This window comes from Cheilinus undulatus, linkage group 11 (genome assembly GCF_018320785.1).
Source record: "Cheilinus undulatus linkage group 11, ASM1832078v1, whole genome shotgun sequence".
NCBI classification, from domain to species: domain Eukaryota; kingdom Metazoa; phylum Chordata; class Actinopteri; order Labriformes; family Labridae; genus Cheilinus; species Cheilinus undulatus.
The window spans coordinates 10,923,782-10,951,641 of record NC_054875.1 but is presented as its reverse complement, the minus strand read 5'-3'; the positions used below and the strand labels follow the sequence as shown (position 1 = coordinate 10,951,641).

Sequence of the window (27,860 nt, the reverse complement as noted above, 5' to 3'; positions counted from 1 at the left end):
ACATGCCTTAACACTTAAGTCATGACAGAGATAGCCTGAATAGTTCATAACGGAGAGAAAGAGAGACAGGAAATGTTTCAAGAAATGGCTGAAAAACAGTCGACATAAAAAAGGCACAAGGACTTCTTTTTTTTTTGAAAATTTGTGAATATTCAGACAATTATTTTGTCAAAGAATTATATTTTTTTCATGTTTTGGTCCTCAAGAGATTGGAGAACAAGTGTGTGCAAAAATATCTTGTCGTTGTTTGCTGTGTGTCAGAGTTCTAATTTCCATTTAGTTTTTTCTTCATCTTTATAGTCCCATAACTTTTCTAAAATTCAAGTGACATTACTGCAGCACATATATTCTTGAAGTCTATATTGTCAGGTTAGCCAGTCAAAGTACTCTGTAAAAATCTATTACTGAAGGTGCTACATGAATGAAATTATTATAATCATTATCACTATGCAGATGACTTCACAATAAATGCGAAGTCACATCGGCACTGGTTTGCATGGCTTAGCGTAGAGCCTGTGTGCGCAGAGATACTGCTAACATTAACTGACTTAGAATGGAGAAGTACGACCCATAACTTTAATATTTTATCTTACTTTTACACATTTCTTCTAGCTACATAATTGTAACATTGCTACTTGACATGTAGCACATTCAGATTTCCTTTTTCTCAGAAAATATTCTGAATGAGTTGGAAAAGCACAGATGATGTGGTCTTACCAACAACGACAGTTTAACTCAAGTGTCCTTATAAACAATGACTGTGACAGTGAGTCAGCATGCTGAGTTAACTGTTCCTACTTTACCTAAGCTCTATGATAAATTAAATCCAGTAGCTGTGCACATAAAGAGCTTGAAGCTAAAAGCTGTTTCCTATTTCTTTCCCCCTTGTAGAGGACGCTACAGGGATGCATTTACTGACCTCAGCTATGATGTTAGATACCCCCTGCCCCTCACTCTCTATGCCCCTGATTTCCCCCATTTCATCCGGTGGCCTCTACCTGTTTTGGGACGGCTGGAGGGAAGAGGACACCTTATCTTCACAAAACTTCCTCATGGCGAGAGTACTGAGAGCCTGATCCGCCCTGCAAATACACACAAGCACACAGACACATGCTTTTAGCTAACTATTTCCATCATGGGACTTGCACCAGACTGTCTTGATGCTAGAGAGTACGTGGAGAGGATACAGCTGGCATAAGCCACAGGATAAGCCAGTTTCCACTGTTCCTCTGCAGAGTCCACTGGGCATAATTAATCTCAGAACTTATCAACAGAGTCTGAATAGAAATCATTGTGCTGCTTATTCCTGTATTAGACAGTACATGAAGCAGCTGCAGCATTTTAAAGGATGCATATTTAAACTGCTGTCATCAAATACATCAGTAAATTAATCAAATTCAATATTTAATATGTAGACATCCTAATAAACATAAACCGTATGATGGCTTTGCATGTATCTATAACACTCACCCTGCAGAGATCTTGCTGTAGTGCATGTAGGCTGCAATAATCACTCCTGTTTTACCTTTGTTGCCCTGCAAGAGAAAAGAGGATAATGTGATTTTCTGGGACTGGTTTCACTGGAAAAAACTGTTACATAAAATCTAAAAAAAGTGAGAGCTGACAGCTAGACCAAAAAAGTAAAGAATGTAAGATGTGTTCGACAATTACAAAGACATTTAAAGGATAAATTTCAGCAAAGAGTGAAAAAAAATCACACAAAAAATGTTCAAAAAATCATGTTCTCCCAAAACGAGCTGCTGTATTTACTCTTGTGCAGTCTGTTACAATTTTGAAGATGTGCCAGCCATCAGCATCTTCGAAAGACACAAGAAGTTCATCCACAAGTTTTGCACAGCACCTGGATTTCTCCAAAGGTATGACAAGCATGTCTGGATTCATTCAGAAGGGCAGGAAAAGCTCATCCTGAAGCTGTGAACAAATTTGATTTTGAAAAATTTGATATATGACACATTTTCTCAAACTTACTGTCCTATGATTGTTCCAGCCTCAAAAAAATCAGCTTTGTCATGAGCATAGTTTATGTGTTGTTGTTCTTCTTATCTTATTATTTTATAGAGTGTGTACTATTTAATCTAAGTACTGCTTACTTACTTACTTACATGGAATTATTCACTTTAAAAATTTGATGTGGGTTTCTGCAAATGCTCATATTAGGACAAAAATGAAATTGCAATTAATGGACAGACCTAGTCTGAACTTTATGAAGCATGTCTCTGATTTCAGCCTCAGTTACTGTGGTTTCTAACAGAACAGCGGATTTTTACATCTTTTATGAAAGGACTGAATGTTTTAACTACAGGGTTCGATGCAGAGGGACACAGAGACAATGCGGGGACATGGAAAAATGTTGACAAGCAGCTTGAGTTCAAATTAAAAAGCTCCCTGTAGTGTTTTCTCACACCGGGTGCTCCAAACTTCCTGACACATTCCTAAGACATTCCAGCCCCAAATTCCTGATGTGACCCTTCTGATATAAGCAAGAAGGCTGCAGCTCCTCTCTAAATACAAATAATAGCATGTTTCCTCAGCGTGTTGCTCTAAGGAATTTCCTTCATTGACAAAAACTTGTTTATTCCCATCTGTGGTGCGATCTGCAGCTGGGAAAAACAACACTTGTAGCTGGAATGTTCTGGAAAGCCAACAGACCACAGAAAAAGTCTGGTTTTAGGATTCCATTTCTCCAAACCAAAGTTGATGAATCAAACATGCAGAGAAACCGTGGGAGCTTGCTCGTCCTCTGTGTTGGCACGTTTGAAAGGTTTAAACCCCACTACAGTCCAGACATGATGACTTCAATAAAGAGTTTAATGACGATCAAGTTTAAAGTCTAACTGACACGTTTCATCTAAACAGCGGTATGCTTTAACTCTCTGGCAGGGCTGGATAAGCTTACTGAATTTCACTCTATGGTGCACTCTGTAATTTTGGTGAGCATCAAGTTATGTTGCCACATCAGAAATAGTGACAGGAGAGCCAGGCAAGTAGAATAAATTCTGACTGATTAGGTGTTTTATACACCCATTAGCCATTATATCATATATTATCAACCAAAATAAGAATTCAGTGTAGTTTCTGTTCAGTACCATTTATTTTGCTATCTAGTTACATCAGTCACATTATAATTCAACATTCAAAAGACAGCTTCGGTTGCACATAAGACAGCCTCTGTATCTTGAATTGAGTATATCTTAAAAGTAGGGTGTACTGACAGATTAAAATACTTTCTTTTAAACCTCCACCAAGGTACGTTTAAGGTATTTGCTTTAAAGACTTGGATAATTTGCTGTATGGATATTTCAGGGAATTTGCTTGGAAGTTATCAAGTATTTTCATGGAATTTTAGAGGATATGTTTATGTATTTGGGAGTTTCATTGATTTAAATTTATTTCAATTTTTCCATTTTATTTTATTTTATTTTATTTTTATTTTCTTGCATTTTCTTGGGAATATGAGAAATTCATTACCAAAATTGGGGGAACTGGATTGGGAATTTGGGGGAGGGATTGTGCTTTCAAATTTTCAGAATTTTTCTTAGAAGATTTTGGGGGGGGGGGATTGATTTTCCATAATTTTCATGGAATGTTGGAGAATGATTTTGAAAATTTCTAGAATTTGCCAAGAAATTATAGAGGAATTTGCTTTTATATTTAGGGAATTTGTTTGAAATTTTTCAGGAATTTGCATGGAATTTTTGGGGACATTTTTATTGGAATTTTAAGGCTTTATGAGGAAGTTTCACTGAAAGATTCGAGGACTATCTAAAGACACATTGGGGAAGTTTTCATGGGAAACTTTAAAAAATATGTTTAAGAATTTTCAAAGTAATTTGAAAAGAATTTTTTTGGATGTTTGGAAAGGAAAATTTCCAAGAAATTTCTGTGTAACAACAAGGCTGATGTTTGACCCTATTTATCCCAAATAAGTGGGAGAAAATAAAAATGCTCTCCAAACAAAGACTCAGGAGGTTAATGCTCTCAACAAATCAAAAAACACGTTTAACTTTCTATTGAGGCTATTTTCTTATTTTGAGGTATTCATTTTACTGTAGTTAAAGGAAATGAACAGTTGAATGTTTATGAGATGTTTGTTTCTTATCTTGCATTAAAAAGTGCAAATATTTTAGATCTATCTTCTATAAAGAGCAGGTGCACATAGTTTTAACACCATGTAAAATGACCCAGTGTCCATGAGAAGTCCCCCACTAGTTTCTTTCTTTTAAAGGAAAAATTCCTCCAGTAAATGCTGGAATCAAATTGCAGTACAGCACTTCAGTATTTATCTGTTACTTGATACTGATTTAGTTTACATTTTAAATAATATGTGATATTAGGGAGGAAAAAAAATTGAAACCCATGACAGCATTTACATAAATGTGCTGGCTGGGGTCCTGGGAAACAACGCCACATCTGTCTGAAAATCCCTGGTCACACCCTGAACTCTGACCTTGCAGTGTAGGACCACCACGTGCTGGGGGTCAGAGGTCAGCCACGTCTCCATGGTTTTACATATGGCACAGATCTTATCCAGAGGAGGGGCGTGGAGGTCTGGCCAGCCAAAGTCATGAACCTGGAGGTTTATATGGAAGGAGAGACCACACTGTTTCAGAACATTTATCTGTCAGATAAAGTTTCAACTAATGACAGCTAAAAGTGAATCCTACCTTCGGATTCAGCCGAGTGATATCGTGCCGTCTCTCTGAGAGGTTCAGGAGCTGAAACAGGAAAGATGTTTATCACTTAAACCAGAAATCATTTTGCTTATTTTATCATGGGTGTGCCAGGAAAAACAAACAAACTGCTAATTTGAGGGTTGCAGAGTGTATTTTGACTTCCTGTGGCTTTTATTTCCTTTGTCTATTGTGCAGCAAACAACAGCTGATTTAAACTAAATACGCCATGGAGGGAGGTAAAGTCACTGCTGTAAGTTAACCACAAAGAGCACGGAGACAATGAGTGACGTTTCTGCTCACTCACCAGGAATTTGTCCTGGTGTTTGGACTTCAGCATGGCTGCCACCTCCTTCAGGTTGATGCGGTATCTTTGCTCTTCAAGCTTCGGAGGGAAGAAGACGGAGATGATCCTCTCAGTGATGTAGGTCAGATCAAAATCGTAGTGGCGCTCCATCACTCTCTCCATCACGCGGTCCACACTGAAGCTCCTGCAAGGACAGAGCAAAGGAGAAAGAAGCAGGTGAGCAAAGAGAGGGGGAGGTTGTGTGGTCATGCAGAGAGATAAAGAGTGAGGAAAGGTGGACGTGGGTCAAAATGAGTTTGGACCAGCTAAAAAAACATGTGTTTCTTCTTGCACAGCCTAATAAAAGTTATAGCTGGCTGGGTTAAAAGAAAGGGAAAATGCATGAGAAAAATAATTTAAGAAACTGGAAATAATGTGTAACAAAAAGGTCAGATAAAAAGCCAACTTACTGCATCACTAAATCTTTTGGAAAAAGTGCAGGGGAGATGTGGTTAAAGTTGTAAAAGTAAATGAAGGACAGCAGAGATATCACTTAAGTGTGGAACAACATGATTATAAATCTAGTGGATATAACATGCACTGAAGAATCTGGCAATTCAATGAAGTGTATGAATAAGAGAAAAATAAAACAGTCTTTACCTGGGGAGGGTGTTCCTCTGTTTGGTGTAGGTCAGAGATTTTGTGGACCCCTGTGGAAAAAACAAAGACACATTTTAAACTTATAGATAATACATGGTGGGTTATAATTCAATGATGACAAGATAGGCTGATTGGTAGTGTTGCATAATAAAGACTGAAGGCAGAAGGGGCTTTAGTGAGAAGGCAAGTTGGTGAAAATTCAAAGGCTCTGTCTGATAGACTCAGACATCACTTGCTGAGAGACAATTTGAGTATTAGGAGAGAACAACCTGATAAATCACAATAACAAACAATATGATACAATATGAAATTATACAAAATAATGCTATAGGATAGGAAATGATACAATATGATATGAAATGATACAACACAATACAAACAATATGATACAACATGATATAATACACGATATGAGATGAGACGAAACAACATGATCCATACTAGTGATACAATATAAACAATACCATACAACATGATACGATACACGATACGATATAAGACAATCTGATACGATACAATATGGCATGACATAACGAAATGATCTGGTACGACTCAAGATGAGACAATACAATGTGTTACAAACAATACCATACAACAGGGGTCGGCAACTAAGTTTGGCCTCAGGCCAAATTTTTTTTTCTGACCAACTCAATGGTGGGCCGAAATTACGTCTTCATCAGGCAAAACTTGTCTTTCCTAATAAAAAAAATACTTTTTTCTCATCTATACTATTATATCTTGTACAAAAACATAATTTAATACTTATTTATTTAAAATCAACGAATTTGCTACAAGCTGTTATTATTTATTTATTTGATCTTTGAGCCAAGCTTGTTATTTGTTTTAATTCAATGAAACATATTTTGCACTTTGTCTGTTACAGTGGCACACAGAGAGCGATTTTTCCTTTTTTCTCCTTTTTCTCAGAGCGCACATGTGCCAATTAAGTTCCTACCTCAAGCCAGTGTGTGTCTGAAGTCAAGCAGATGCTGCTTTATTTTATTTTATCATATTTTGTCACGACTTTTGAATAAATGTTCTGAAATCTGTGTGGAATTGTTGTTTTTGTGATAGCATATATATATATATATTAATCACTTTTTAAATCAATGTCATCTGGTGGGCCAGGTATTAATGCCGGCTGGCCAATTTTGGCCCGCAGGCTGCCAGTTGCCTACCACTGCCATACAACATGATTCGTTACATTATGATACATCATGATACAAGATGACAAAATCAGATACACGACATGACATGATAAATAAAATGATATGGAAGAAGACAAGATGAGACAATACAATAAGAAGATGCGATATAATACGATACTACAACACTAAAAAACATGATACGATACGAGATGAGACAACACAATATGATACAATATAATAGATACAATGAGATATGATATGATTCAACATGATATGATGCACATAATAATATGGTGCGATAAAAGATGAGACAATACATGAGATATAATACAAATTAGGGCTGAACAATTTTTTCCCCCAAATATTGCAACTGCAATTTGAAACGCAATTATTTCTTACCTTTCTTTAATTATTAAAGAAGGGCTGAACAATTCTTTAAAATATTGAATTCTGATTATTTTGACTCATATTGCAAATTGGATATGAACTGCTGCATTGAAGGTTTTTTGTCATTCTCATATTTAATAAGAAAAAAGTACAAAAATTAAGAAGGTAAAATTTTTTTGGAAAAATGGCACTTGAATGATTGCATGACATGTCATGCATAACATCACTGCTGCAAAAAAGAGTTTAAAACCGGTATTTTGACCCAAATTTCAGGTCAAAGAAAAATTGCACCTTCTGCAATTTGAAAATTGCTGCAGGCCATATTGCACTTTAATCTAATTTTAGATTAATTGCCCAGCCCTAATGCAAATGAGATGATACAATATGGGACGATACAATATGAAATTATACAATATAAAAATATAAATATAAATAAATTACATAACAGGATACAAAACATGATACAATATGGTACAATAAGGTTCGATAAGGTACAATAAAACAAGAACCCTAACCCTAACTCAACACATACTATTGATTTTGTTTGAATTTTCTATACTGTGTAAAATGTTTGGAGTTTTGTTATGGTTAAATAAACTAAACTAAACTCATATGATATTGTACGATATGAGATGAGACAATATAACGCAATACCATACAAGTGACAAGATGGGATACACTACAATACGAGACGAGAGAATACAAAAAGATACAATATAAACAATACGACATGATATGATACGATACACCGTAACTGACCTAGTATGAAAAGACATCTGTCTGCAGGCCACCACTGTCAGAAACCACCACTATAAGGACAGAAATACACTCAAAATAAAATGTGATTACTCTTCTGTTTAGGGTAAGGGTTAGAGTTACAGTAGGGTGGGTTAGTTAAGGCCTGAACAACCTGTAACTAACCTGCCCTGCAATCCCTTAGTACAAAACATTTAATATAACCAAGTAAACAGTGTGCTAATTGATAAACACACTAATGTAATTAATGAAGCTAAAGCTAGCCACTGTTCACAGAACTTCCAAAACAGCAAATATGCCATAATTATACCATTTCCATCCTGATGGAGGTAGTGCACCAATGTGGGTGAAAATCCCACTTTGTCTCTTAACTTTTCACCACTGTCCGGCCTTATTTGCTGTATTTTTCTCCATTGTTTAGCCTGCTGTCAATTTCTGCTTCAGTTTTTCCCTCGTTCATGCAATAAAATGCCACTGTGAGGAGTCATTAAGTGGCAACGTGATAGGCCAAGTCACAGGGAAAGCTGTTCAGGGGGACAAATTGTTAAATTTAAATCTCATGACACCAGTAATTAAATTATTGCTTCTAGATCAGGATGATATATTATTTCAGTGATATTTTGTTCCACTCGTAACCTAATGCATGGCTATTGGTAAAGTATTTTTTAATTTTCATTGCAATTTCAGGTCTTATTGAGAACCACCTTAAGGTCTAACCTTAGAAATTGGTTCACAAAATATCCAGGCAGATTGCCATGAAATTCATTATACATTTAATTCCAAAAGCCAAATCATTAAAATCCCAATGACTGTCTCTCTTCCTGTAATGTAAACTTTTCTGACACCATGTCCTAACAGCAAGCAAACAACAGGCATCGTACTGCAATGGGATAGTGTCGCATTGCATTATGCATCCTTTGAGATTTAATTCTCTGCCCTGTAAATTTCAGGTTTTCACTTGTACGAATTATTGGGTTTTCCCCCATGTTGACGCAAGTCAGAATATCACATTTCAAACACGATAATGCATATTATTATTGCATGAGCATCTCCACATTGCAAGAAAATGAAGATCTTCCTGTTTGACTCTCCTGGTACCTTATCACCTCCCCTCTTTCCTTCTTCCTTGTCTCTCTCAATATGAGCAGAGAGGGTGGGAAAACAGCCCAAGATTACCTCAACAGGAATAAATGTAACAGATTTCTTTTGGGCTACAAAGTTCCTTAAAGTGCAAAACTTTTAACTTCAGTAACAGCTGTATTTCTACTGTTGGGGACTTGAATAAGGAACAGTAAAATCTATGTATGTTTGGAACAATGTGATATAAGATTTGTGCAGAATCAAAGAGCATCTGTTCTGCATGACATGCTCAATGTCATGAAATACAGACAGAGTACAAATTGTCAAGAAATAAAGCATAACACAGGTGACATGGTGAAATGATGAGGGAGGGTGCAGGGGGAAGTATGGGAGTGAGGAGGACAGGATGTGAGGTTAAAGTGTGCTCACCAGGTGCTGGGTGTGTCGAGAAGGAGCGGTCCCTCTGCGCTGCTGGATGCATGAAGGAGCGGTGACAGGGTAAAAAAGAAGAAAAGGATGGAAAAATGTGAAGAGGAGGATTACAGGAGGAAGCAGGGCAAAGGGAGGAGGTTGAGACGAGGTGAAAGAGGAGGGGATTGAGAGGAAGGAAAGGAGAGTTAATTAAACAAACAGACTCTCTAATGGATAAACATTACTACTTCCTGTAGCAACATCAACTATTTTTTTCCTCCTGGAGTGAATCCTGCAGCTCCAGGGGTGAACTGAGCTCTAACCAGGTCTGAGGGCTCAGCTTCCCAAAAGGAATTCAGTAGGAGGAAACCATACTGTGGTTTTGGGAAGCCATACCTCAGAACTACAATACAGAGGGAAACTGGTCTTATATCCAGGATACATTTTAGGGCAAGAAATAGATGTCTTACCAGATCATTGGAAGGAGCTGGGATGCAGGATGAGGTTACCTAGAACACACAAAGAAAGACCCATTAAATACATGATCGATTAAAACACAAAAACAGGCTTCTTCTTCAGGACAGTAGGAGTTAACATTGGAAAAATCATTAGAAATGGCTTCCCAAGACAAAAGTTTAAAAAATGGGGAAAAACTTCAAGACTAACATCTAAATGCAAATTCAACCAACACTGTTGGATTTAGAGTTGGTTTTTTGCTTTCGTAAAGCTGAAAAAATCGATGTACTGTTAAAAAATTCTGGAAATTCTGGATTTAAGTCATTTTCAGTGGTCTTGTGGATAAAGTGGTCTATGCTGATAATTTTTTGTCTTGTATTTTTGGCTGATCGCTGAGGTCAGCCCTACACATGGGACTGTATGTGACTAACTGAGTGAGTGACTCTACTTTCAGAGCCATACATACAGAGCGGCGCTATGGTCGGGGTTTAGTTGTACTGAAAGCCGCCAGTAATGGCTGCCTCCACTGCGGTAATTACTTCGGGTATAACTTTAGCACTAACTAGAACAGCATTAACTAGAACTGGACCATGTTTCTGCATGAAATAAGGAATAAAAAACAACACTAAAAGCTTTTCATGTTGTAAAAGGTGTTTTCACTCTTCTGCCGACCTGCTTCATCATTACAATGTGATGGTTACAGGGAAAGGGTTGGCTGTTGTGAGAGTTGGCTGTTGTGAGTGGTTGTATACTTTGCAGGCTAGTGTAGTGATTAGCTCAGACTTAGCCACAGCGGCAATTTGGTCAGAACTGCATAATGTGTATTTATTAAATCAAGGGCAGGGAGCAACACTAAAAGCTTTCCATGACAGATGTTTTCACTCTACTCCCACTCTGTTTTGGCATGGGTATGCGATCGTTATGGCTACGGTTTCCCTGCTGCCATGGTAGCTGTTAGTTTGGATGTAGCTGTAGGAAAGCGGCAGTTTAATTGGAGCTGGACCACATTTCTTTTTAAAACAAGCGTAGAGAGTCCCAATGAAAGCTTGTCTTGTCACAGAATTTGTTTTGCTCATCTCCTGAGCGGCCTTGGCATCAATTTTACAGGAAGCTCTGCCATTACCAATCTAAGCAGCAGTAGCCTGCACAAGAGAAGCACATGCATGCTACGTGATTTCTCGCTCTGATTGGCCCGTCATGAATGTGACGGATAGAATGTTCCTCCAGTCATCTTGAGAAAATTTTTTGTGTCCTTCCCAAACGCTTTCCATGGGAGCATTCCCAGATGATTGTGAAATATATTTAGTCGATCTGGCGTGTCAGGTTAGCTGTTTCCTGGCGACAGGGCTTTATGTTTTAAACTTTTTTGGTTCCTTCAATTCTCAACCCACAGAAATTAGAGACAGCACAATTACACACCCCAAAAACAAATCACTGCACACAATTAAGTCAGGCATTTCAACAGGCATTCCAGATAATTGCAGTCAGCCATATACAAGCTTTTAACCTAGTCTTGTTGCTCAAAAATGCTGCACAAATATTTTAGGACCAAGTAGGTTAGCACATTAAAATGACTGGACATCCTGCGTTTTGTCCTGAAAAGACAAATCTTATGTCAAGATCTATCAATTATTTTCATTCTAAAAGATTGAAAAGGAACATAAGAGCAATAAATAAATAATAATACCGCCTTGTATTTCACTTTTCAGACTCCTGTCGGGAACGCTGCCCATCAGAGATTGAGATATTTAAATATCAGTCAGACTGAAGCCAGACTGGAGGAGGATCAGTGACATTTTTAAATTCAACATGATGATGAATGGAGCACAAACACTATCTGTAAATCCACTTAGATGGACCGAAGTGCCACGTAAACACAAGTTCAGCTGATGTTTGAGTGCCTGTTTATGACATGTCAAGTGTTCACAAATCTGAAGCCAATTCCAGTCAGCTCCACAGCTGGAGGAGCACCGAGACGGAAACATCCACAAACAGACAAATCCAGCTCCCATGTCTGTTTTGGGCCTATGGGTCAATGAACTGTGACTAAAGGAAACAAGGAGCTGAACAGCAGCACTAATGAAGGGGTCTGAGGGGTCCACAGTCAGTCTTACGTAACACAGCTACACACGTGCAAACAGACTCACATTTAAAGCTATGTTCCCGATACTTAGCCCTTTTTTGGTCTGTTTATTTGGACACAGGAAAAGGGCAAGGGCTTGTGTATATCTCATTGTGCACAAAAGGGAAGTTACTCAGGTCCTGAACTTGGGGGTGTGTCACCATATACAGCACATGTTAATCTTTTGCTCTCTTTTTCTCAACATCAATCTCTGTCTCAAACTTTTTCTTGTAGGAATACAAACAGACATCAACAGGAAGGCAAAGGAACAGATAATGAGCTAAATCCAGACTTGGCGTGTTTGGAAGATGTTGCAGGAAACAGGTTCAGGTTTAAAATGAGCTATCAAATGACAAACTAGACACTTTTCCTGTATGACTCGCTCTGATAATTAATGCTTTTTTCCATTTCCACAGGGACGTGTATCCCTTGTTTTATCCGGTACTGGGGATTTCTTAAGGTCAAGATTGGTCTGGGCTGCATCAGGCTTTAATTTCACCTCATTCCCTCTGGCTTTCTTGAAAAAATGCATTGTGTTTCGATAGTAAATCAAAGTCTCTCATTAAAAAGACAGAGTTTGACTCTGCAGAGGCATATGAAACTTATTTGTCCAAAAGTTTTTAATCAGGTTGATGCTCTCTAAATATAGCAGAGCATGGCCTGATTTATGGGATCTTACATGCTTACTTTTGTTATTTTCCTCAGCTGATCCAAATTTCCAAAAAACCAAGGCAAGAAAGCAAATTGATTCTTCCTGTCCTTTTCAAATCCCCTCTGTTGTTTTAGGCTAATGTTAAGATGGGCTGATTTTTCCTTTAACTTTCTTCTATCTGGGAATACAAAAGCAACTTTCAGTCTTTTGGTTCATGTTTTATCATTCTGAGAAGCTCTTATCGATCAACTTTTCTGAGCTCCTGATCTTGCAGCGATGAGAAAATTCAAAAGTGTGAATTATTCAACTGAAGGATATGGTTATGTCTGCATATGTCACACCTCTATGCACCTTATTCCTAGCCCCCATGATGCTTTGCATGAATTCTTGATCTGACTTCTGGTGCCTACTGTCAAAATCGTTTCCATTCAGGTATGAGACACTTTGCATTTTTATTAGGGTGATTTAGAATAGTACCTCATGATCTGGAAATAATGTGAGATTGAAACTATACTGGACAATATTATGATATGGGATTGTAATAAAGATATTATGTCTAACAGATATCATGGGTGTACTTGCTTGGTTATCAAACTGTGTGCTGCAGTAGCCCTGTGCTGCTGTTGTTGCTACTATTTCCACAGTGCACTGAAGTTTCAAATATTCAATTTGAAAACATCACATTTGTTATCGCTACCTGTTTCTATGTGAAGCCGGCACAAAATTTGAATACATTTACCTGAATTGATATTTAGTTTAGTGCATTAATAAATATTGCAAAAATATTGGATTTCATATTAGTATGTATTGGAGTCAGATTGGGACCGAAAAAAAAAGTGGATTGGCCCATCGCTAGAAAAAAAAAAACTTATTACTTATAGTTATTATAACATTTAGATGGATGTTTGATTTTCTTTTCCAAGTATAGTGACATTTTCTAGGTTTACAGTGAATTCTTTTCAAAACAACTGCTGTTGTTAGCCTCTGGTATTTTTTCTTTTTTTTTTTTTTTTAATTGGTGATGAAGTGAACATACATACACAGAACTGTAACAAGAAAACATAATAAAAGCAAACAAACAAAACAAAACAAAACAAAACAAAACAAAACAAAAAAACAACCAAAAAAACCCCAAACATTATGGCCTTGGTGTTGGATAATCTGTGTTGTGGAAAGGTTTCCTGGCTTGTATAGTACGTATTATTTCAGTCTTGTAGGTTCTGGTGAGAGGGCATGGCTCTAAATAAAGTATAGTTGTCCTTACGATAAAATAAAAAATAATAATAAAAAACCCAAACATAATAACAGTGATAGTAGACAAAAAGAAAATAAATTGATGGAGTAATAAATTAAATAATTATAATGAAGTCAATCATAATAATATTAATTATATATACGTGTATATATATGTGTATAAATATTTTATATATCTTTTTTTCTAATTTAGCTACATCAGGAGTTCCATTCATAATAATTTCTACAGTAGAGCCCCTTAAGACTAAGCCGCATAGTTTAATGTAGAAGGTAAATGGAATTGAGCTTGTGTAGCACTTTTCTAGTCATCTGACGACTTAAAATGCCTTCAATGCCTCGGGCCAAACAAACCCATTCACTCACTGATGGTGCAGGCTGCTATGTCAAGTGGCCATCAGTATTTACTAATGTCATTCTAATACATTCACACACCATGGGCACAGCAGGAGCATTTCAGTGCCTTGCCCCAGGACGACTCAACATGTGGATGGAGCAGGGGATCAACTGTCCAGTTGACAGACTCTACCATTGGAGTTAAAAACTACAGTGTGGGACTTCTTATTTTTGCTTTAATCTGTCCTCTCCTACCACAGAAAAAAAAGAACTGAGATCCTGGACATTTCATAAAGTGTGCCTGTTTGTGAATGTATGCCTGCGGTCACATACTCAAGATGTTTTTACACTCTGAAGCATAGGCACATTCTTCAAACCTCGTTAACACTTCTGACCAACTGTACCAGAGAAATGAAGAAATCTTAGCTAGAATACTAAATAAAGCCTCCAGTGAGAACAGTGTTCACTCCAGACCAGCAGCAGCTATAGCTAGAGGAATTACGATTTCAAATCTGTCATTCAGTCTCAGTCTGTGCCAATCCAGGCCATTTATTGGAATGGGATATCACAAGAACACTCTGAGGTACTTTGATTAAAATCTTAAAAAATATCCACTTTGAATAAAGTAAAGACTTCCTACATTTTTGAGATTTTTGGTCAAAGGTGCACCGATCATGATAACTAGGGTCGATACCGATGCTTAACATAACAATTTAGCTGATACTGATACCAGTGGTTTATTCCACCACTTTTTTTGGTGCAACTCTCCTCTTACGCCAACATTTTTTCTCACATTTGACAATTAAATCAGATGACTTTGTCTTTGAATCCCTTGCAGCCACATTTTCAGCGAGCCTGGAACTTGTGTGACGTTTAGGGGCATTAATGATTACATTCACACCAATAAACCGGATACTGAACATCTTTTCATCCCTTTTAATCCGATTACAGTCATTTATTACCTCTGGCTTGAATGCTGCTGTCATATTGTTTACACTTTGTGGCATGCTCTCCTATAGTCACGGCATGCTGCCAGAATTGAGCATAATGGAGAGAGAGATAGAGATATGATGCAGCCCCCTGTATTATTGTTATTTTAATATTTTGCAGTAAAACTCAATAAGCAGCACAAAAACAACTTTAGGTGTCATAGAGATGCTGTACATTATGATTGTATTTGTTGAGCCATGTTCTGAGTCAAATACAGGTCTAAAATAATTTGCTATTCTGCACCGTCAGCGCAGAAAAATCACACCAGTATTGGATAAGTACTCTGTATCGGCTGATACCCAACACCTCGGAATCGGAATTGGGAAGGAAAAAATGGTATCGGAACATTTCTTTGCTAGAATTATCTACTCAGCTCTACTATGCAGAAGTTTGTCAGCCATGTCAGTCCTGGATCAGACATCTCAGTAGTTCAGAACCAGTCTAATCTTTAAAAATCAGTTTTGGGGTGCACACACACTTGTTCTGGAAGGCCTGAGTGCCATAATATGGCACATGCAATTTCATTTAGCACCGCCTCACAAATTCATCACAATGGAGAAATAAAAAGACATGATGCCAGGGACTACTCACTTTATGGCTTATTTTGACTTGTTTTATTCAGCTTCAGCCCTCTAACACTATGCCATTGTGTAAATGACTGTCGAGGGGAACAGTTGTATCAATGACATGCCACATGGATGCTGCACGTAGGTCATGTAAGCAGGTAACGTAGGTCCTTAATAAACCCAGGTAAAGTATTGTACTGTACCCAATGTTGTGCATTCTTGAGATATTCTACAGGCTACTAACATCCAGTACAGCTTTCATAATTCATCATTTGTCAAGCTGTTTTTGATCAAATGGGAATCCAAAAACATTTAAAGTATCATGTTAAGATATCAATACATGTCTGGAATCAGAAAGTAGAGCACTGCTTTTATTCTTTTCTGATTTTCTTATAAAGCCCCACCACTCCATTAATCAGAGTTTGTAAACCTATATGTGTACTTCAGGGCATTACAAGGGAAAAAAACATACTTTTGACTTAATCTGCTATGCCAGGAGGAAATTGGAAAGTCCTGGGAAATAGGAGATTTGGCAAGTAGCATATGCAACTGGGTCAGTAAATGCCTCATACTTCCACTAAACTCCTCATGAAATCTGGTGGTATTGTCAGAAAAATGCAGCAATTTAACTGGCGTATAACAAGAAAAATCAAAACCTTCTGGAGGCATCCTCTAGTTCAAGTTTCTTCTTTCTTCACCAGTCTTGCAAATACTCCACAATGCCTTACATTTCCAGTAGTTATCCGATTCTGTTCTCATCTTTAATTTCTGAATTCAGCATGAATTAAGATTAACCAAGGGTGTCGCTTTTACACCGTTTTACACTCTTTATTCCCCCACATCCCTCTGTCCTTGTGCCCAGTGAAGGGGCCTGCAGAGGGCGACCACTCCGCCAGAACAAACACTCCGAGCCAGATTCCATCACAGCCAGCCAACACTTACGCATCAACTTCCTGATAAAAGACCTCCACCCTGGCCTCTCCATCTCTCCTCACACCCCTTACCTCCTTTCCTTTTAATGTTGTTCACTCTCTATTTGTGAAGTTAAGTTCTCCCTTCCTCCTCTCTTTTTTTGCTCCTTTTTGGCTCCTTAACTTGTGTTTTGGCTGTTTTTCTGTCCTCTGCTTTTCTCCTTGGTTATGTCATTAATCCTCCAAAGTCTTTCTGCTGTTTACTTCCTTGCTTTTGTTTTTATTTCCCTTCCTCAGTGCCTTTCCTGCTGTTCCTATCCTTTTCCTCCTTTTGAAATATCTATTTTCTCGTTTCTCGTTCCAATTTCTCCTGATGTCACCCTCTCTTTTCCTCTATTTATCAATCCCCACACTTCCTTCCCCTTTCTTTTTTTCCTTTTCTTAAAAGCACCTTCCTGTTGGTCTTCCTTTCACCTTTCCACAGTCTTCCAGGCTTCCTTAAAATCTCTTCAGTCACCATTACATTGCTCTGAACTCCCCCGCTGATCTTATGTCTTCATGCTCCTCTGCATGTGAAGTGTCTCGAGCCAGAGGGTCATGGTTTGATCCCCTGTGACCATCAGAAACCAAATAGCCCTAAAATATCCATCAGTAGCTTGTTGTAACTTGCTCTGAACTCAAGTGCTTGAGATATCCTTCACAAATAAACACTGGTTCAGAGTCTAAACTTTATCTCAAGGAACGAATCATGCTTAAAATTTTATTTTATCAATTTCATCTCTATAGTTCCTCTATAAAACGCTGCCCTCTGCTGCCTCCACTCAGGAGGGTCCAGCTGGTGACACTCACAGAGCTTTTAGCCCTGTAACCCACCCCTCCTTTTCTTCCTTGCCCTCTCTGTCTCCATCTGTCCTCTTCCTCTCTGCTGGTTTTGTTTGTGCGGCAGTGGCCCGGGCTCCTCCAGCTCTTTACATGCTCTTTGATCCATCAAAGCCAGAAGAAGCATGGCTAATGGATAATGCACAGCTCTCTCCACTCAACGCATGGCTTAAGAGCTGTGGGCTCTGGGAGGGATAACTAGGGGGTGAGGTAGCCGCTATGGTATGTTGTTAGTGTGAGAAACTGGAATGAGAGAGGAGTGTTTGTGGGAGTCTGCATGTGCAGGAATACAGTGGATGACAGAGAGAAGGATAAAATACATTCAGGCAGCTATTATTAACTCTAAATACCACAGCAAATACTACTGTCAGCAACGCCATGACTGATGTAATACATAGCTTTGATATTTAATATATCATAATTGTATTGATCTTATTTTAGAAACAGTTTCTTTCCAATTAATCTTTTCATATTAATAGTTTATTATACTCTAGAGTTGTCATGATACCAGAACTTTGAATTGCAATATACTAGCTAAAATAAAACAGTATTGATACGGTTTTGAAACCACAACAACAAAAAAAATATCTACTGGACACCCAAAATTGCATAATTTAGCCTAACAATTCTATTTTCTATTTCCAGCTGACGCGTAGGAAAGGTGACACTGTTTCACTAGCAAAGACCACACCATCAACTGAATGCCATTTAACAATAGTTTATTGATGGTTTTGGAATAATTTTTCAAGCAGTGATTTGGTTTTGGGAAGCTTAGGGAATCCACTGAAGCTCCCGGAAACAACAAACCCCTTTTTCAGAGCCCTACGGATATGGGTGAAGAGAGAAATATAGGAAAGGAGTGGGGAGGGCTGCAGAATATGAGAACGAAAGGAAAGGAGATGGGCAGGGTAGAATTTATAGAAACACAAGAAGAGACATGGTTGAAGTGTGCGCCTGCTCCTAAAACTTTGTTATGTAGCACCCCTAATGGTAAAATGCAAAATAAATAAGATTTTCTAGCAACGCACCAATACATCGGTGGAACATCAGCCAATGGTGGCCTTGTGAACCCTCACTGGCTGATTGGCAAAAAAGGTGACTTGGGCTAATGAAAGTTGCCTATGTATGTCCTCCAAAGATCTCCAAAGGGGGGCGCTCAGGAGGCATCCTGATCAGATGCCCGATTGACCACAACTGGCTCCTTTTGATGCAAAGAAATAGTGGCGATACTCCTAGTTCCCCTCTTGGTATTATCATATGAATGGTATAGTATGGTATGGTAATGTAACGTATCATGTTCTATCGCAGTGGTTTTATAACTTTAACGCTGCCCTTTGGCAAATAAAAACATTTTAGGGCCCCCCTAAACTTGTACATTTACATAAAAATATTTCATGAATGAAAAAAATATTAGTCACAATTTTTGCAATCGAATGCCCTTTTTTGTAGAATTTACCACGACATTAAACCTAAAAACTGTGTATAAATAACAACAAACATTGGTTTTAAACACTTAAAAATCAGACTCTCTGAAGATGAACAATTCCCTTACTGAGCATCTTTCAAGATATCTACTTTCAGTCCTGGACTCAGTTGCATGACTACTGGAGGCTGGTTTGTGCTACAGAACTTCTGTTGTCTTGGGTATAGCTGTGGGACTGTCATTCTCAGTTCATTTTTAATGTCAATCTTTGGTCTGTATTTTGTCTTGATTGAGGTAACAGCAGAAAAACTGATGTATCTCACACTGGCAGGATGTTTCAAAAGGCAGGAATGTGCCCAGTAGGTACTCCTTTCTGACTCCAATCCAAAATGCAATGCAAAATGCAAAAGACAATATCTTGGACTTAAATTGCAGCTGCATCGCTGATGCATCGTTCCTGATTCAGGAACCACTGTCCTACTGATTCTGATTGCATCACGTTGGACTGTTAGGTATGAAAATCATAATGCATGATAATGTATTATATCCCATGGTTTTCTTTTGCATAATATTTATTGAACCTAATTAAATCTTGGTTGAATGATATGTACTTTTCAATCCTGATCCCAATGTGTGCATGGGCAATTATCAATATGCAATGTTCATCAACGTTAGTCTCATGACTTAAAGTACATGATGCTGCCAATTCTGTCTTGTTAATTGAAACCAAAAGTAAAAGTTATCACATTTTCTTGACTGATGTATAACAAAAATCCATCTGATATCCCCATCAGCAGTCAGAAAACTGAGCACTGTGCATGGTCCGCTGTCTCTTGCATGTAAAAATGTAGCTGCTCAAGGCAGACGCTAGATGATGCATGGCCGATCTTCAGTGAGTGTAGTCCTGCTATCAGCAGCACCAAGTCACGATGTCCATTAATGCTGTAGCCATTAGGGCTGCGTATTGTTAAGAACCTCACGATTCGATTCGATTTCAATTCTTTAGGTTGTGATTCGATTCGATATCAATTCGATTCAATATTGATTTAAATGCTTCAATGTCGATTCAGTAAGAAGTAGAAATACACAAATAACCTGTTGACAATTTTTAAATAATTATTTTAATGCCCGTGTGAACATATTTGGTAAGTCATCTCACTTTTTTGAGCAATAAAACATCGGAAAATCAAAATTTGCACAATAATAACTTATTTATGCATATGGAGTACAAAAGTAAAGAACATGACAGTTCTGTATAAACAATAAAAAAGTAAAGTGCATGTTAACTTAAATAATATTTCTTTCCTCTTGGAAATTGTGATAAACCTCACATAACATGGCTGAGGTTGGTTGCTGTTTGGACGAGTGCGGCCTCTGTCCATACAACGTGAATCACACGCACAGCAACCCCCACTGGCCAGGAGGTGAATCAATTCAGAGGATTTGCTGAATCGATATGGAATTGGGGAGGAAATATTGCAATGCATCGATTAATCGATATTTTTACCCAACCCTAGTAGTTATATACTGTTTATGGTCTGGTAATGGCATGGATCCCACTGATGTTTATGTTACAGCTGCAGGAGTGCAAAAAAAAAAGCAATTAATAGTGTTGAACTATTAACCAAGTTGCTGCTTTACATAAAGTACTGTTGCAAAAAGTAGTATTTAACTTTCTGCCAGCTCTGTGAGTTATCAGCTAAACTTGAGCTACAGTTAGCTCCTGTCTAGTCTGGAGCTCTTTTTATCCACACCAGCCCATTACACTCAACACAGGAATTCATAGTTCACTCTGAAAACATACTAACATGTGCTAGTCACTGCATCTGTGAGATCACGATCAAACCATGTGGACTTTGCTCACATATGATCACAGCACTCATGTCGCATTTCCTTTAATGGTTAGCCTCGGGCTTAATAGCATTCCCATTCCTTAAGATCCCGCGGGAGAGCCAATCAGAGAGCTCTAATGAAAGCTGCAACAAATCAGCAGTGAAAGGCAATTCTGGCCATGACCTTATGTGCTTTCATCTTCAACATCATCAGTAAAAGAGCTAACGGCATTCACATGGACACTTAAGTGAGCAATTCACAGCGATATGTTAAAGCAAAATGACCCTAGAATAGAGAGGCATGTTTTCTCTGATTGAAATAATCAATGATGTAAAAGGTATGAAGATCAGACAAATGACTCCATAAAGCAGCAGAGACTCAAACAACACAACTGTCTGCTATTTTGAGTATGTACACTCTCTCTCTCTCTGATGTTTTCACATAAAACAACTGAAAATGGTTGATGCATGCATGTCTGAATGCAAACAGCCACATTTTTCATCTTGACTTTATCCAAAATATTTTCTGCTAGCGCCCTCGTTACATTTCTGTGTGAAGTCAGGTCAACAAACAAATACACATATTTTTTACAACAACAATCTGCTGAACTGCCTATATGACTGGACACACATTTTAAGGTAAAAGCTGCCTCCTGCAAATGTGACAACGAATGTCTGAAAACTCCACATTCCAAAACCCAAATACCATAAACCCCGTAGTGTCCTGTGTTCAGTGCTCAAGAGTTGGAGCTGTACTTGATGTCCTACACCTGTTTTCTGTCATAGTTGGAATTCCTGTTAGATGAGTCCCAAATGTATGTATGTTAAAACTTGTCTGGTCCAATTAACATTCATCCAGAAAGAAGTTAAGTAACTTTTTCCACATAAATCTCAAATTGAAGACTGTAAAGAGTGAGGGCTGACAATCATATACTCTTGTGCATTTTCACATAAATCCATCTGTTGACTTCAATACTTGTGGTTAACTTAGGTTGAAAATACCACCTTTGCTCTTGCCCACTTTGTAAAACTTGCTTGAAAGGACTAATCATGAGGGTAGTGGGTAATTATACTCTAAAAAAACACAGAACTTACAATAACTAAAGCTGTTTCTAAAAACTCCTGACCATTCTCACCAAGTAATTTCCAGTTATTAAGACCTGATGTTTGCACGGCTTCCTTTTGCACGTACATCTAACAACTCAAAATGTTGTTTGGTTTAGGTGAGATCTACCTCATCCTGACAGTTTTGACAGCAGTCCATGAGAGAGGGATTTTACATGCATGGTGATGATGGTGTTGCACAAATCCATGGTGGTGCTGATACTGATACTGGTACTACCCAATCTTATTTGCCACTGTACATTTACCCTATCCCAACTCGGAACAAAGAGAAACTTCACCAATTGTTATTGTTTTCTAAATTTGGTCCTTCATTTTCATCATTCACTCAACCTGGACTTCACTCTCTCCTATTCATAATTGGCAATAAAAAAATCACCTTTATTGTTGACTGCTTTCTCTATTGGTCTGTTGCACCTGAACTTGAATACCACCAAAAGAGAGCTCAAGTGATTTTTGTCTCTGTTGTTTTTTTTTTTCTTTTTTTTTGCAGCCATCGGCATGATTTATATCTTTCCTTTTATCAAGTATGGTTATCAGACTCTATTGGTTTAGGTATCAAGGCATTAAAGTTTTAACAACATGCCATATGAAGCCCTTACATCCACTAAAACAGCTGAACTCTGAGAGAAACATAAACCTTGAGACTTTAACTTCTCGAGTCAGTCTGGCGGTCATAAAAACAGATGGCTTCTCTCCTGCTTGAACCTGCAGGACTCATTTAACGTCACTTTTGAGAGTTACCTGGCTTAGCTTCATACCTACACTTCAAATGGACCCCACATGTCTAATACCTCTTAATCATGACAAGGTGGACTTCATGAGAAAACCAGAGAGCCCCCGGCCTAACATGAGGGGACTTCAAGGCCACGGCTAAGCAAAAACAACACCCATAGGTGAAACTTTTGTATCGTTTGGACTTTATAAAGGGGTCTTGTATCATCGCTTTCTGTCTGCAAGGCTGGCTAACAAAGCCTTCAAGGGTTTTCCTTTCTTTTGACTTTTCTCACTGTTCAGCACATGTTTCCGTCTCTGGTTCTTTGTCTCTTGTTCCCACACTTTCTTCTGACTCCATAAGGAAAGAAAAGGGACTCTGTGTGATGTTTCATTTCTGCTCCAGGCAGCTGAGAGGGAGGCTGACGATACTGAGGGTCACATGGGTCCCTGCGGTGGAGCTTTAATGACCAAGTAGGACGTAACTCCCTGTTATGGAGTTTTGGATACCCATACAGCAGCTACACAGAGGGGAAACACTAACAGGAATGCACATGTGTTGCTTGAATAGAGTCTCTAGATGCATGTAGAAGCAGTGAGTTATGTTCTCATGCACCCATCTTTGCCATCTTCCCAAGCCAAACACAGGCAAAGAGCTCAAAGACAGAAATAAACACAAGTAAACACAGCAGGAAGTCGTGGGGTTGGGTGAGACATCAACAATGGAAAAATCTCTAGTGAACTTACCAACACAAGGCATTATTACAGATCTGTCCTCCCTGAGGTTTCCTCAAATACATCTCTGTCATCCATCCTGTTGATAAGAAGGCACAGATACAATTCCCACAAGCACACAGACCCTCCTCTTTCTATATTTGAAGCACGCTCCAGCAATCTACAACAATGCAGTCACATTCCTAAACACTGTCATCTCTTTACAGCCAATTATCGTCTGCAGAACACCACCGCTCACAAACAACACAACACTGTGGGCTGAGTTCTTTATTGTTTCCCTACATCTTCTTTTATTCTTATGCCTTAGCATTGTATTTATCTTGTTTCAATTCAACTGTCTTATGCAGAAAATAAACAGGCACGGTGATCATAACTAGCGGGGCCAAAGATTTACATCAAAGCTTCCTTAAAAGTTTTTTGTCAAGGCTAGACTTTATGCATGGTTTTAATTCAACTGTCAAGAGTGGGAGAAGTTGTGATTGCAGAGATGCATCGATGGGAGGAACAAAGAGAAGGTTGCTCAAGAAATTTGCCATTTGGGACAAGTTTCTAAACAATATCTCATGTTCTCTAGTAGCCACAACAGAATGATTCTAGTGCAAGCAGCAAGGGTCAGCTGGTCAGTCATTTGACTTGCTGTTTGACAAAATTTGTCAAATTACTGCAGTGCATGACCTATTTTTTCCAATATAGGAGGATTGGAAGCAACATCATTTCTTTTTTATACAATAAAGGAAGATCTATTACTTTTTCATTGTGCATACTCTTCCTATGCAATACTTCAAACTGTGCATGAAATTGAGCGTATAGCTCAACTATCACAGGTATTTCTAAGTAACACTAGATGTTACAAACTGTGCGTTGCACAGATACAACAAAAGATACAGTTAATGAAATCTAGAACAGTAAATCTGGGACTTAATATTCATTTTTACAGATGAGGCAAACCACAACCCCAAAACCAAGGTACCAACCAAAGAGATACCTCTGTAAACCATTACACCCCTACCTTATATGTTTATCTCTGCAGGCATTTCACCTTTATTCTTTTTTCTTATTTTTGATTTTTGCCACAACTAAAATGCATGGCAGATAATGGAAATGTTAAAGATATTGAACGGTTTGTGGTCTGGATTGTATGGTATGCTTGTTTGGAGGATTATCAGATGAAACCTTTTGAAAGTGTTCTTATGTCTGTTGTCTCTCACATTTTTAAAACCATTTCAGATTTGATAGTCGTCTGTAATGCGGCCAGTCTTAGACAGATGGTCCAGGGCGAGAAAACACTCGGCCCTATTGGCCTATTAGTAACAGGCAATCAGCTCTGAAAACCTTACAAGACTGCTTTGTATTACTTAATTAGATCAATTTAGGGGTGGTTTCACAGTAAGGACCCAGGCTCAGATCCAAGTGGGGTTGACCCTCATTTGATCAATGTGAACACAAGCGTACCAAGTTGCTTGAAGAGGTGAGTGTTCAGGTAAAGGGTCAGTCCTTGAAAACTCATCATTGAGGAGAGTTGTTAAGAGATTCTGTGCGTCTTCTGTCTCTTTGGAACTGCCTTGTCTGCCCAGCATGGATCCATTTCAGCATGTAGGCCCCACATGGAAGCAGGAAGAGGGTAGTTGTTCTAGTTTTAAAGATAATAAAGACCTCAGAATCTATTGCCTGTATGGCATATAAACAAATGTGAGTGGTTGTCATTGCTGCCTCTACTTTCTTTTTAGGCGTATTTGCAAAAAAACTATGTACATATTGTCACCTGTATTGGTCTGTGCAATGGTGTTCCAGTATAGAACCATGTTATGTTAGAGCAGAGCAAGGGTGTGATGCATTTAGTCTTTTTCCTGTGAGGCACAATATTTTTAGCATATCAGGATTAGCAGATATTGGCCTTAAAAGTTACTTATCAGTGGATAAAAAACATTTCTGCTAATATTTACAACTGATAAATTGGCCATAAGTTTTGTCTGGATGTACAAATAAGTTTGTGAAGTTTTAGGCATGACAGACCTACATCAGCTGAAGTCTTTGTTTTTATTCATCCTCATTCCTTATAATTCGGTTTAAAGGACAACAGTTTTAGATCTAAACTACATTTTTTTATCCGTATTGATATTGGTATCTGCTAAAATGAATTTAGAAATATCTGCAAATTGAATAACAGCAAAAATCCAAAATCATGCGTTCCTAAGTGTTACATCAACAATGTTTTATTTTGACTTTTTAAGTAGGGAAATAAAATGTAAAAATGCCCTGATATTCATGAAATCAATAAAGCGACAGAAAAACACATAAAAACACGGCACAGGAGAGGTAAAACTGTGAAAACACAAAAATATGGCTGATCAAAATTAGATTAGATCCTCGAAAAATACATGATATTGATACCTGTTTCAATATGGCAACAAAAGTAAAAGTCCAGGGCATTCAGTATCAGGTAAATATTGTTTTTAATCCCCAAAGATTCAGGGGATATCTTTCAAATCTGTGACGCAGTCTGTGTCACCACAAAAGACCCCTGTTTAGACAGATATTCAAAGGGCCTCTTCCTGTTAAGACAAACCAAACCCACCAGCCAATTAGTGCGGCTTATGCCCCCGCTGGTTTGCACACACTGGACTGGCAGAGTCCCAGCTTGGCTAACTTGGCTGTCATGCTTCTGGTTTTAACTCTCATCAACATCGCTCACCCACTCAGACCTATCGTTCCACACACACACGGCTCAAAATGAAAACACACCAGCCTATCTCGGCAATTACCAGAGCTGTCTGTGATAACGCGGTGACTCCTTCAGACAGCAGAGACAGTCTCAGTCTCTGAAATGTTAAAACGATACAGTCGGATCTTGTTATCCTGAATGACTCACGCTGAATACATGAGGATTTGGTGAAGTGCTAGGTTTGCAAGATGGGAACCAGAGGTCCAGCCACAAAAATCCAACCCCAGATTACTCACGAGCCAAGTCCCTCAGATCCCCCGCAACTTTATTTCTGTGACACTTTACCACTCCAGCTAGAATGATTCAAAAGAAACAGTCTAAATGAGTATTTTCACAGTTAGTCTGGACACTGAAAACAGCAGAAAACAAAGCTGTGGCTGATGTGTTTTTAATGCAATGACTGCCATATTCCTATAGCAGTAAGCAGGAAGCTATGTGACCATGAGGTTCCTATTTAACAGGAAGTCAGTGGGACGGGGGGCTTGTTGGGTCAGCTGTCATGTTGAGCTTTATGTTGGGAAACACAACATTACTCCATCATTCCATCTCCTCATCACATCCTTTGTTTTTCCTCCGCTAGCTAGAAAAATTTAATATAAGAACCATAGCCTTAAGGAAAATGGCTACAATAAATAAATAAAAGTGCTTTTACATTATTAGAGAAGGAGAAGTCATTTGTAGACTTTTAAGTTTGCTCTTTCTTCATCTTTCCTAAAAACGAAGAGGAGGCAGGGGGGCAGATCTCTACCCACAACTGTCCTGATGAAAGGCTTTTATGTCAGAGAAACATCGGGGGTCATGTTGCTCTTCTCCTCATCGCTGCATCCTCCCCCACTTCCGCTCCATCTATCTGTACCAGACTGTACATCCTCTTCTTGTAAAGAGGAACAGTAAACTCATGTAAAACGTTTTTTCAGGGGATAAGGATGAGAGAGTGATATACAGAGGGGAAGCAGGGATTGTCATTACAGAGATACACTGCTCTTCTCTGCCAACATACACCATCTGTACGATGGCTTATCATTTTTTCCAGGCATTACCACAGGCTGGACAATATAACAGTAAAAACCCTTTTAGGGGGTCAGTCTTTGATGTATAGAGTCACAAAGTCAAACAGTATCTCACATCAGCTGCAGACCTCTGCAATTTATTGTTATTGCTGATAAATTGTGGGACATATTGTGTGTATTTTGCAAGAATTTTAAAAAGCAGAAAATACTTCTGTGCTACACTGCATGTAGCCATGAATCCGTTTTATCAATTGCAGTTGTTGCTTTATTTATCCCTGTGCAGTGCTTTTGGGGCTTTACTGACAGAGAAAGGACATTGGATAGAGTCTAGAACAGGGATGAGAGAGGGTAGAATGACATGCCACAGGTCAGACTTAAACTCAGCTGTCCGTGTACAGTACTGTGCAGAACATTTAGACATGTTTGGCCAAAAAGGCTGAAGTAAGGCGGAGATGTGGTGAGTAAGGGCAGGAAAGAGGATTGACTTGACCCACATCAAGTTATGGATGTCCTTGCATATTGCCAGGGGGCATGGGAAAATAATCTCTTCAAAAATAAGAGTCCACACCTTTGAGGCTAAGAACAGGGGTAGATGTGGCAAGTTAGCACAGATGAGGGTAGGGTCCAGTGGGTGGTAGGGTTGCTGCAAGCTCCGGGTGGTGCTATGGATGTCCAAAAGGCACAAAAACTGCTGAGTCTCCGAGCGTATTACCAGGGGTG

The 27,860-nt window shown here is 38.5% G+C and overlaps 1 protein-coding gene across 4 annotated transcripts in view; it reads right to left on the bottom strand.

Annotated features, from left to right (window-relative positions):
* tns2a (tensin 2a) overlaps positions 1–27,860 on the bottom strand; it is a 103,771-nt gene that overhangs the window by 22,722 nt on the left and 53,189 nt on the right. For 3 of the 4 annotated variants that reach the window (XM_041799787.1, XM_041799788.1, XM_041799790.1), the window contains exons 4-11: positions 9,890–9,928; positions 9,438–9,479; positions 5,638–5,687; positions 4,999–5,182; positions 4,686–4,736; positions 4,469–4,591; positions 1,471–1,535; positions 999–1,082 (exon numbers count right to left, since the gene is read on the bottom strand). In XM_041799787.1, the coding sequence (XP_041655721.1) occupies positions 999–1,082; positions 1,471–1,535; positions 4,469–4,591; positions 4,686–4,736; positions 4,999–5,182; positions 5,638–5,687; positions 9,438–9,479; positions 9,890–9,928 (638 nt within the window). The remainder of the gene's footprint in view (positions 1–998; positions 1,083–1,470; positions 1,536–4,468; positions 4,592–4,685; positions 4,737–4,998; positions 5,183–5,637; positions 5,688–9,437; positions 9,480–9,889; positions 9,929–27,860) is intronic. The other variant, XM_041799789.1, reaches the window with a different exon arrangement.